The 13,589-nt window shown below is 35.4% G+C and overlaps 1 protein-coding gene across 2 annotated transcripts in view; it reads left to right on the forward strand.

The window, feature by feature from the left end:
• Positions 1-738: 738 nt before the first annotated feature.
• Positions 739-13,589, forward strand: part of LOC138358104 (uncharacterized) — a 46,074-nt gene continuing 33,223 nt past the window's right edge. For both annotated transcript variants that reach the window (XM_069315589.1, XM_069315590.1), the window contains exons 1-3: positions 739-1,233; positions 2,048-2,253; positions 3,071-3,212. In XM_069315589.1, coding sequence (XP_069171690.1) covers positions 1,107-1,233; positions 2,048-2,253; positions 3,071-3,212 — 475 coding nt within the window. In that variant the 5' untranslated portion in view covers positions 739-1,106. The remainder of the gene's footprint in view (positions 1,234-2,047; positions 2,254-3,070; positions 3,213-13,589) is intronic.

Here is a 13,589-nt window from a genome sequence, read left to right on the forward strand (position 1 = left end):
AAGTATGGTGACAAATAAACACAGACACTAAGATACTATATATATATTTGGTCGAATATACAGAAGTACACAGGTGATACTTTGGTGTGAGTTGAGCGCACTGAGCGTCGGTACAGTATCTCGCAAGTGTCTGCTCTAGACCACACTTGAAAGTAGACTCTGCTTTAATGTTTGCTATCCTGCTGCTTATATGCCCGGGCAACTCCTCACCGTATTGCCCGGGCAACGCCTCACCTCATTCATCTCCAAAGGTTGACAGGAATATTAACAATGCATTTGGAGCGAGTATATTATTGGGATAATCTACTCGCTACACAACATTAATAATTTTGTAACTAGCGTCAAACATTGTTATTTGCTTAGCTAAACGAACTAGAGGGTTCAGTTCCTGAACCGATTATGTGCCTCTGTAATCCTTTACACCACGGCCCACGGGATGGGTATGGGGTGCATAATAAAGAAAGAAATAGAAGAAATTGAAATTGCATAATACGGTTATTGACATGCAATAATAGTAAGATAAAGCAATGAGGACCAAATGGGAGACCAGTGATCAGATGAATATTACAGACTCAAGGGTAGCCTTCTCTTCTTGTATATAAATGAAAAAATAAATTCGTTTGTTTAATTCTAATGCTTGTAGGCGAGAACAGTTGTGAACGCCAGCTAGCGCACAAGTACATGAGCGCCCAAAATACTTTTACACAAAAGACATGTACAGACAGGCGTGTGGCTTCTGACTTCTTTTTTATTGATTAATATTAAATATTAGGCGCTTACCTATAATAGTTATCATTTTATACAAGTATAACTCTCACATAATAAATATAAAAGGAGTTTATCTAAAAACTGACAGAAGTGTTGTGTTTTGTGCGTTGTATCGTGTTTGTGGGTATTCGGGTGTGTTGTTTACGCTGGCGGGCGGCGTCCTTACCAACTCCGGATTATGTCTATTACATCACTAAACTTCATTTAATAACTATATGCCTGTTAAATAGAAGATTTTAATTGTTAATAGCATTATATTGTCGTTTTAATGTGGAACACGTACACATATGCGAAACATCGAAAGCTGGTGTCCGAAGTGGTAAAAATATTAGTGTGCGATGTTGTCAATGTACGGAGTGTCTTGTATCCGTGTGGGAGCTGTTAGTCTCTTTGAAGAAGTCATCTCGACAGGATCTTCCAGCTATAAAACTTTAGCACACATAGATCATCCTGGTACATCAAACGGTAAGTAATTACTAAACTGTACAAAGTTTTATGCTAGAACATTTGTTACTGAATTGTCCCTGTCAGGGACAATTCAGTCCCTGTCCCATGTGTACCCCATCACATGTGACGGAGTATGTGGGAATAATTTTGTTGACACTGTCCATTTTGTCAATTCTACAACAGCAGATAATACGAATTCCCAGAGATATTTGTAACTTGAGATACTTGGTTTGGTTTGGTTAAGTTGCGTTAGGTTAGGTTAGGATAGATTAGGATCTTTACTGAATATAATCTATAGTGTATAATTTCAGTCCTTGCACTGAATTTTCCTCGGACATTAAACTAATCCCCTGACATCCCACAATATCTCCTATATGCCCGGCAATATCCTGTACTACTTTTTTGCTCTATGTATTTGTATAAAAATTTTCTTAGTGTAATAATTTCACACCTGTATACAATGCCATCGTACATATATTTTACATTTGATCCCAAACTTTACTCCCAACTGGAGATATATATATTTTTTTTTCTTCCAATAATATAGTATTTGCTTGAAATTAACAGCCTGGTCAATCAGGCTGTTGGATGCAACTCCTCTCAGTTTTGTTATACGAGTTACAGCCTGGTTAATCACATCCAAAATTAAAGTTATTTCCAGATGCAGTCCTAAAATTTTTAACATTGCTATCACTAGTGTTAATGTAGATTATTTCATAATTTAAATAATATATTTAATTACTGTAGTACATTTGAACAACAATTTAACTTATAATTTTTGCAGCATAGGTGATTTGAATATAAGTATTTTATTAGAAATTATTTCCTTCAGGTCTTCAGGGAAAATTCATGAGGAGATGCACAAACTGCACACAATGTGTGCATGTCCGAAGCAATGTTTGCAAGTTCTGCCAGTGCGACTTCCGAAACAGTAGAGAATTAATGAAGAAAGAAGAGGAATCCTGTTTTCTACTTAAAGGCAAGAAGGCTTTAGAACGAAATACAGCAAGCCGGGTTCTTCGAAGGATTGAAAATCAGGTATTGAAGTTTGTCTACATCTGTTGTATTCTTTTGTATTCTTCTTATGCTGAACTTGCTTGATAAGGTATAGAATCAACATAAATAATACTGTACAGTACTTACATACTATTTGTTTATTTATTTATATACAAGATAGCACACTGGGATTATGAGAGTACATAGCATTGATGTTTTTACATTCTTGTAAAGCCACTAGCACACATAGCATTTTGGGCAGGTCCTTAATCTAACAGATAATTTTGAATAGGCAATTTAAAGCAAAATTGGAAAAAATTGGCTGTACATTGTAAGAAAGTTTTACAAAGATTACTATGTACATTAAAGTAAAATTTGAGGGTTATCAACATATAAATTGTAGCATAATTTGAGGAATATTTCAAGGTATAATATAGTAAGATATGCATTCAATATAACAATCATGATATAAGGTGATAGCAATGATTACAATGGAAAAGTTGTATGGTTTAGGCACATATATTCTGGCATTGGGTTTCATAAGATACAGTGCGAGTTTAATGCACTAGTTAGGAAACTATCAAGATAAAATTAGGTACTTTTTGGTTTTATTTTTTAAAATGGCAGAAGTTGGACTGTTTTTAAATTTGTTAGCGAGTGAGTTCCATAGACAAGGTCCCTTTATTTGCATAGAGTATTTACACGGAATAACTTTGACTCTGGGGATATCAAAGATATTTATTTCTGGTATTGTGATTCTATTATGGGTTCTATTGCACATGCCCAGCTATGCTTCAAACATTTATTTTGTTGCATTTTCCCATATAGTGTTATTGTTTAAATATTATTTGCTTTTCAGCTAACATATCTGCGTGGCTGTGAGTATGAATCAATCGTTATCTATTACAAAAAAGGACCAGCACGGGTGACACATGGTATCCTACCAAAAAACACAATACAAGAAGAGGACAAGAAGATCTTCACCACTAACTTCTTTTTGTGTAAGTAGTTCACATAATATATAAATATATCACCACCTATTATTTTCTCTCATATATAATATATATATATATATATATATATATATATATATATATATATATATATATATATATATATATATATATATATATATATATATATAAAATGACAGTGTCAGACCAAGGAGGAAAATTGAAACAGGAATTTCCTTAAGTACTTTCGTATATTAATACATCTTCAGAAGACTCCTTCTGAAGATGTATTAATATACGAAAGTACTTAAGGAAATTCCTGTTTCAATTTTCCTCCGTGGTCTGACACTGTCACATTTTTAATCACGTGTTTATTTTCGTGATATACACACACACATATAAATATATAAATATATAAATATATATATATATATATATATATATATATATATATATAATTTCAATCCCAATTTCAATTTCAATTCAATTATCTCTGTTATTGATGTATATGGCAAAAAGTGTGGGGGCCCAAAACAGCACTATGTCTTAACATAATGGGTCCAAGGGCCCATAAGGTCTCAACAGCATTAAGGGCCCTTTAGCAAACCAGTGTGCTGGGGCCCCTATGACACCCATGACGTCTTTGTATCATTTCAAGTTTGTACATGTACTTCTTAAGATATGGGCACCATACAACTGCTGCATATTCTAGCTTTGGTCTAAAAAAATCATGAACAATTTATTTATTATTTATCCATGAATGTATTTAAAAGCAATTCTAAAGTTCGAAAGTGTAGCACAACCTCCTGGCACAATGAGCTTTATGTGGTCCTCTTTATGGCTTTATGTAGACAATGAACATTATCGGTGTCAGAACTAAACCCTGTGGTACTCCACTCGTGACATTTCTCCAGTCCAATACATTGCATCTGATTACTGCCCTCATTTTTCTATCAGTTTGAAATTTTTTAAATCCATGTTAGAAGCTTACCTGTCACCCCTCCAATATGCACCCCTCCAATTATATTTATTATAGTTAAATGAATTTAGTAAATTATTCGATATATTGTATTATAAGTGAATTGACACTAAACTATAAATGATACTAATAAGGTTTTAAAAATGAAAAACAGTAAAAATCTTTCATGTAAGATAAGGAAGTTGAAAAGTAAATTAACTGTAAACTAAATTATAAACTGTAGACATAATATAAAGTATTATAAGTAAAATACCTATAAACTACCAAATAATAAGGTGTAAGGAACCATTTCTATTGTTTGTCCTTTTTTACCTGTTTCCTCAGGTATTTTAAAATTCCCATTCCGTTGTTACTACACTTTTTTCCTGGTGTAGTTCCCTGTGGTTCAAATTTTACTACATGTACTTCTTGCTGCTTCTGAATGATTGCTAATGGTAGCCCTTGTTGCACCTGCAGAACTTTTTGTAAATGTTGCACCTGCGGAACTTTTTGTAAATGTTGCATTTGTTGCACCTGCGGAACTTTTTGTACTTGTTGCACTTGTTGCACTTCTTGCACCTGTGGAACTTTTTGTGCTTGTTGCACTTCTTGCACCTGCGGAACTTTTTGTACTTGATGCACTTCTTTCACCTGCTGCACTTGTAGCTCGTCATGATTTTTTTCCAGGGCATTATCGCTATCACCTTCTGATCCTAATGTAAGTTTATCTGCATCAAGCTTATCTGCATTTAACGTACACAGTTAAAAAATTGCTCAAGGAGCTAAGTAAGAACAAAGCAGTTGGCCAAGTGTAACAGTAAAAATATTGGAAAAAAACAAGTAAAACTAAACTGGTAGAACACCGGGAGAAAAGCTTTATAATATCAGACCGTCAACATGGTTTTCGAAATGGAAGATCCTGTGTAACAAATTTAATCAGTTACTATGATTGAGCCGCAGAAATTTTACAGGAAAGAGATGGTTGCGTTGACTGCATCTGTCTGGACCTAAAAAAGGCATTCAACAGAATTCCACATAAGAGTTTGTTCTGGAAACTGGAACATATTGGAGGGGTGACAGGTAAGCTTCTAACATGGATTAAAAAATTTCAAACTGATAGAAAATGAGGGCAGTAATCAGAGGCATTGTATTGGACTGGAGAAATGTCACGAGTGGAGTACCACAGGGTTTAGTTCTGGCACCGATAATGTTCATTGTCTACATAAAGCCACATAAAGAGGACCACATAAAGCTCTGTGCCAGGAGGTTGTGCTACACTTTCGAACTTTAAAATTGCTTTTAAATACATTCATGGATAAATAATAAATAAATTGTTCATGATTTTTTTAGACCAAAGCTAGAATATGCAGCAGTTGTATGGTGCCCATATCTTAAGAAGTACATGTACAAACTTGAAATGATACAAAGACGTCATGGGTGTCATAGGGGCCCCAGCACACTGGTTTGCTAAAGGGCCCTTAATGCTGTTGAGACCTTATGGGCTCTTGGACCCATTATGTTAAGACATAGTGCTGTTTTGGGCCACACACTTTTTGCCATATACATCAATGACAGAGATGATTGAATTGAAATTGAAATTGGGATTGAAATTATATATATATATATATATATATATATATATATATATATATATATATATATATATATATATATATATATATATATAATATATATATATATATATATATATATATATATATATATATATATATATATATATATATATATATATATATATATATATATATATGTATATATATATATATATATATATATATGTCGTACCTAGTAGCCAGAACGCACTTCTCAGCCTACTATGCAAGGCCCGATTTGCCTAATAAGCCAAGTTTTCATGAATTAATTGTTTTTCGACTACCTAACCTACCTAACCTAACATAACTTTTTCGGCTACCTAACCAAACCTAACCTATAAAGATAGGTTAGGTTAGGTTAGGTAGGGTTGGTTAGGTTCGGTCATATATCAACGTTAATTTTAACTCCAATAAAAAAAATTGACCTCATACATAATGAAATGGGTAGCTTTATCATTTAATAAGAACAAAATTAGAGAAAATATATTAATTCAGGAAAACTTGGCTTATTAGGCAAATCGGGCCTAGCATAATAGGCTGAGAAGTGCATTCTGGCTATTAGGTACGACATATATATATATATATATATATATATATATATATATATATATATATATATATATATATATATGTATATATATATATATATATATATATATATATATATATATATATATATATATATATATATTTATTTATTTATTTATATGTGTGTGTGTATATCACGAAAATAAACACGTGATTAAAAATGTGACAGTGTCAGACCACGGAGGAAAGTTGAAACAGGAATTTCCTTAAGTACTTTCGTATATTAATACATCTTCAGAAGGAGTCTTCTGAAGATGTATTAATATACGAAAGTACTTAAGGAAATTCCTGTTTCAATTTTCCTCCATGGTCTGACACTGTCATTATATATATATATATGAGAGAAAATAATAGGTGGTGATATATTTATATATTATGTGAACTACTTACACAAAAAGAAGTTAGTGGTGAAGATCTTCTTGTCCTCTTCTTGTATTGTGTTTTTTGATAGCGATAATGCCCTGGAAAAAAATCATGACGAGCTACAAGTGCAGCAGCTGCAAGAAGTGCATCAAGTACAAAAAGTTCCGCAGGTGCAAGAAGTGCAACAAGTACAAAAAGTTCCGCAGGTGCAAGAAGTGCAACAAGTGCAACAAGTACAAAAAGTTCTGCAGGTGCAACAAATGCAACATTTACAAAAAGTTCCGTAGGTGCAGCATTTACAAAAAGTTCTGCAGGTGCAACAAGGGCTACCATTAGCAATCATTCAGAAGCAGCAAGAAGTACATGTAGTAAAATTTGAACCACAGGGAACTACACCAGGAAAACAGTGTAGTAACAACGGAATGGGAATTTTAAAATACCTGAGGAAACAGGTAAAAAAGGACAAACAATAGAAATGGTTCCTTACACCTTATTATTTGGTAGTTTATAGGTATTTTACTTATAATACTTTATATTATGTCTACAGTTTATAATTTAGTTTACAGTTAATTTACTTTTCAACTTCCTTATCTTACATGAAGGATTTTTACTGTTTTTCATTTTTAAAACCTTATTAGTATCATTTATAGTTTAGTGTCAATTCACTTATAATACAATATATTGAATAATTTACTAAATTCATTTAACTATAATAAATATTAATAAACATTTTTACCCCAGGATAAGTTTCAGTCACCCTACCCTAAAAATTAATGTTTCTTTATTACTAATCTTGTGAGAGGTAGCTTATTGTGCAGCCCATACTCATTCTGTGAGTGTTAGTTTATTGTGCACCCCATAGTCATCATGTCACCCAAGCCTGCTGCAGCTGCACCTGAGGGGTGGTGTAGGGAAACATTAGTATACTATTATGATTTGAGAGAGAGAATGCTCTGTGGACAGAGCATCAATATGGCTTAAGGCATTGAGCTTTGCCTCAAGATGAAGCTTGGGCTGATCTCTGATTTGCTTCTTGGGAGTCTTCATTTACGTGCACCCCATACTCAACCACTTTGTAGTAATTTATTGTGCAACCCATACTCATCCTGTTACCAGTAGTTTGTGCAACCCATACTTATCCTGTGATCCCTATCCCTCTACTTCAAGTCCCTCAAGGGGCGCACGAATTCAGTTTGGCATACTGCATTCTGCCTTCCCATCCCTAGCTACTGACCCATCACAATATTTTATATTATTTTATTTTATTTTATTTATATATATATACAAGAAGGTACATTGGGTTTGTGAGAATACATTGAATAGTACAGTATTTACAATCTTGTAAAGCCACTAGTACGCGCAGCGTTTCGGGCAGGTCCTTAATCTAACAGATAATTTTAAGTAGGTAATTTCTATCAGAATTGATAAATGATAACAAATACATTGCAAGAGAAAAATGAGATGAGAAAGCTTAGCAAGTATATTAAAGCACATTGTTATATTAAAGCTCTGATTGATTACACTGACAGCTTGATTGGTAATTTAAACAAGATTAATAGACACCATACAGCAGATTGACAGCACATATAAGACAGCAATGATCACAATGGTAAAGATGTTCAGATTGGGTATATAAAGATTGGGAGACTGGGTAGCAATAGATACAGATAAACAAGATTAATAAACACCATACAGCAGATTGGCAGCACATATAAGACAGCAATGATCACAATGGTAAAGATGTTCAAATTGGGAACATAAAGGTTGGGAGATTGGGTAGCAATAGATACAGTGCAATTTTAAGGCAAAAGGTGAAAAACTACGAAGATGAAATTAGGTACTTTTTAGTATTGATTTTGAATGATGTAAAAAGTTGGACAGCTGTTCAATTCAATAGGGAGTGAGTTCCATAAACTGGGTCCCTTTATTTGCATAGAGTGTTTACACAGATTAAGTTTAACTCTGGGGATATCAAAGAGATATTTATTTTTGGTGTGGTGATAATGGGTCCTATTACATCTGTCCAGGAAGAATTTCAGAGCAGGATTTGCATTTAAGAACAGGGTTTTGTAAATGTAGTTGACACAAGAGAATTTATGGAGTGAGATTATGTTTAGCATGTTTAGGGAGTTAAACAAGGGGGCTGAGTGTTGTCTGAAAGCAGAATTTGATATTATTCTGATAGCAGATTTTTGCTGGGTGATGATGGACTTGAGGTGGTTTGCAGTGATTGAACCCCATGCACAGATACCATAGTTGAGATAGGGATAGATTAGTGTATAATATAGAGAGATGAGAGCAGAGTTAGGTACATAATATCTGATTTTGGAGAGTATACCAACTGTTTTAGAGACTTTCTTAGTTATGTGGGTACTGAAGTTGAGTCTCTTGTCTAGGAATAGGCCAAGAAACTTTCCATCATTGTTATTGCTAATGTTTACATTGTCTATCTGAAGCTGAATTGCATTTGTAGATTTGCTTCCAAATAAGATGTAGTAGGTCTTTTCTATGTTAAGTGTTAGTTTGTTGGTTGACATCCATAAGTGGACTTTTTTTAGTTCATTATTAACAACATTATTTAGTGTATGTGGGTTGGGGTTGGAGTAGATGAGGGTAGTATCATCAGCAAACAAGATAGGTTTCAGAATGTTAAGAACATATACATCCTGCCTTCCCATCCCTAGCTACTGACCCATCACAATATACATCCTGCCTTCCCATCCCTAGCTACTGACCCATCACAATATACATCCTGCCTTCCCATCCCTAGCTACTGACCCATCACAATATACATGTAGAGTGTTCTCTGTAGGCAATTTTCTAATTATACAATCATATGTTGCCCTCAGCTCTCCTATTTCATACATACTTTTTTTCTTTTGCAAGGGAGTAATTACTACATCTACATTACAATCCTCCCATGGTGGTGTGAATTTTCTCTTGGGCACAGCAATACACTCTGTAATAACATCATACTTAATAACATTAGAACATAAGGTATTCATATATACTCTTTTCTTCATCATACATTGTTCATTACTTCCCACCTTTTGAACCGAGAGGATTAATTCATTAGCTCCCCCACCTCTCATTAATCTAATGGCAGAAGCTACATTTATCTCTGCAATTCTATCCCCAATACTCTGCAGATTCAACTCCATCCTCATTTTCTCAATCATAGCATTTCTTGGGCATCCTAAGATAATTCTCATGGCTTCATTTTGTACCTGCTCCAACTTGTCCATCCTACCTTTACCAAAACAAGAAATAACAGGTGCAGCATAATCAATAAGGGATCTTACAGTACTCAAATATATCATTCGTAGCACAGGGACTCCCACTCCCTTTCCACAGCATGCCAAGGCCTTCAGAGGTTGTAATCTCTTCCGACATTGACCCAACAGTCTGTTCATCTCAGCTTCCAAACTCTCTTTTTTTTTTTTTTTTTTTTTTTTTTTTTTTTTTTTTTTTTTTTTTTTTTTTTTTTTTTTGAGATATATACAAGAGTTGTTACATTCTTGTACAGCCACTAGTACGCGTAGCGTTTCGGGCAAGTCCTTAATCCTATGGTCCCTGGAATACGATCCCCTGCCGCGAAGAATCGTTTTTTCATCAAAGTACACATTTTACTGTTGCGTTAAACAGAGGCTACAGTTAAGGAATTGCGCCCAGTAAATCCTCCCCGGCCAGGATACGAACCCATGACATAGCGCTCGCGGAACGCCAGGCGAGTGTCTTACCACTACACCACGGAGACTGCTAAACGGAGACTCTCATGGGTATATCCAACATATATGCCTAAATATTTGTATATATTAACTCTCTCTATGTTTTTACCATTTATTTTCAATATAATGGACCTCCGACTTCTACATTCAAACTTAGTTTTGTCTTCATTAACCACCAGTCCCATATGGTGACAGGTTTCCGAACTTATCCACCACTAGTTTGTAAAGCCACTGGTTTGCCTTGTAAAGCAAACTAGTGGCTTTAAAAGATTGTAAACACATCATGTTATGTACTTTCATAAACCCAATGTAACTTATTGAATATATATATAAATAAATAAATAAATAGTTTCTTGTGTAATCCATACTCATCCTGTGTGGTATTTCATGTGTACTCCATATTCATCATCAAGAAGTGTATTCTACCAGCATGGTAATATAAATTAAGAAAAAAGACTTCATTTTATTACGGACCCATAATCAAAATAAGAGCCATCACTAATTATCATGACAAACGGCCTATATAGGCTCCACTTCCGCCTTCGACAAGCAGCCGCCGGATGTGTTGTTTATTGCGCACTCCGGCACCCCAGCCCTGGGAAGGGGGCATTGAAATGCGGACATGTGCGCTCGCAATACTGAAATGTTTATACTCTTTTTTCGGTCTGCTGACCTTAATTAATTTTGGTATCAATTTGTTCGCAAGGAAATGCTCTAGAGGAATAACTTTTGAGTTAATCTCTAGAGGAGAAACTTGTGTGTGTGTGTACTCACCTAGTATACCTTATGTGTGTACTCACGTTGCAAACTTTGTGTGTTTGTACTCTCATAGTTTTCCTTGTGCGTGTGTACTCAAGTAGTATACCTTGTGTGTATGTGTACTCACCTACTATATCTTGTGTGTGTGTGTATTGACCTAGTATATTTTTTTTCTGGGTGTACTAACCTAGTATACGTTGAGTGTGTGTGTATACTCACCTGGTCTTACCTAGAATATCTTGTGTGTGAGTACTCAACTAGTACTCACCTAGTATACCTTGTGTGTGTTTACTCACCTAGAATACCTTGTGTGTGTGTATTCACCTAGTATATCTTGTGTGTGTGTGTACTCACCTAGTATATGTTGCGTGTGTATACTCACCTAGACTATCTTGTGTGTGTATACTCACCTAGTCTCACCTAGAATAACTTGTGTGGGAGTACTCACCTAGTATACCTTGTGTGTGTTTACTCACCTAGAATACCTTGTGTGTGTGTATTCAGCTAGTATATCTTGTGTGTGTGTGTACTCACCTAGTATATGTTGCGTGTGTGTGTATACTCACCTAGACTATCTTGTGTGTGTATGCTCACCTAGTCTCACCTAGAATATCTTGTGTGTGAGTACTCAACTAGTACTCACCTAGTATACCTTGTGTGTGTATTCACCTAGTATATCTTGTGTGTGTGTACTCATCTAGTATATGTTGCGTGTGTGTGTGTATACTCACCTAGACTATGTTGTGTGTGCATACTCACCTAGTCTCACCTAGAATATCTTGTGTGTGAGTACTCAACTAGTACTTACCTAGTATACCTTGTGTGTGTATTCACCTAGTATATCTTGTGTGTGTGTGTACTCACCTAGTATATGTTGCGTGTGTGTGTATACTCACCTAGACTATCTTGTGTGTGTATACTCACCTAGTCTCACCTAGAATATCTTGTGTGTGAGTACTCAACTAGTACTCACCTAGTATACCTTGTGTGTGTGTATTCACCTAGTATATCTTGTGTGTGTGTGTACTCACCTAGTATATGTTGCGTGTGTGTGTATACTCACCTAGACTATCTTGTGTGTGTATGCTCACCTAGTCTCACCTAGAATATCTTGTGTGTGAGTACTCAACTAGTACTCACCTAGTATACCTTGTGTGTGTGTACGATCATATGTGGCATTCTTCCAAGAAAAGGAGTTGGAAATGAAACGGTATAATCAGATCCTTTTATACAACACATTGAGAAAGAATAAACGTTAAGTGTGGTATCAGTAAGATTTACACACTAGTCCACACTTGCGTGGTGTACAATATGAGTGTGTGTACAATGTAAGTGGAGGCAGAGTTGGAGGGAGGGAAATGTAGTTGGTGGACCTGTGGTCAGAGTGGCTCCTGAGGTAGGGTGTCAAATTTCAATGTTTATGGCAGGGTAAGGGAATGGTCGTAGGTGGTCTTGTGAGGGCAGAGCCCCTCTATGCGCCCGTATTTATACGGCCCCAGACTGCCCGCGCAACGCCGCGGGACGCGCTGCGCAAATGTTTCTTTCTCCCCCATTAGAAATATCCCCGCTTGCGATCAAGCAGTGACCATTTTCTGGTTGTCGCTAAGTTACACTTTTTCAGGTCTATATAGTGGATAGTTGATTTTCATTAATGAATTTGTTATACATGTATTACACATTTGTTCTACATACATATTGAGATTATAGAGTAAAAATAACTGCAAACTACTTGAACTAACTTTCAAATGCCAGTACAATGGCCAGTCTTCATGTACCTAGTAATCCTTATTTTCTGATAACGGAGGAATGAGACAACGACAGCATTGGGAACTATTTTATTTAATTTTTTAGTAGAAACAAATAAATAAATTTTTCAGACCATGTTAATGAACAGGTAACTTGTTTAAGTTTACAACAGCATAAATACATGTATAACTTGACTACAATGACTTAATAACATTAATACATATGCTTATATCCGGTAACTAAATAGAACATGGTCTGCAGAACGCGGAATCCTTATTAACTATTGGTACAAGTAAGGCAAACGTTTACATAATTTTCAAGTAGAATCAGGGCTTATAGAGTATCATATAGTGGCCTAACACATGACAGAAATAATGCGCCAATCCCAGACATAATGTGAAATGGTAAATTACTAGTAGCTGTAGAATACACCTATAGGACAAATTTAACAATATTCTTACAAGTGAGAGTAAGTAGCTGCGGACAGCGTAATACTTAGGGGCCGGCGCTGCACCCCCACTCGCAGAGCCAGCTGGCTGGACCCCCCTCCGAAGGGCGAGTGCCCGCTGGCCGCGGAATTGGTTTGGATTGATGTCCAAAGAGCTTGGAAAGGATGATGTGAGGAAAAAAGATGGGGCGATGAAATTCTTGGAAGAGGATTTGGATGTGG

This window comes from Procambarus clarkii, chromosome 81 (genome assembly GCF_040958095.1).
Source record: "Procambarus clarkii isolate CNS0578487 chromosome 81, FALCON_Pclarkii_2.0, whole genome shotgun sequence".
NCBI lineage: Eukaryota > Metazoa > Arthropoda > Malacostraca > Decapoda > Cambaridae > Procambarus > Procambarus clarkii.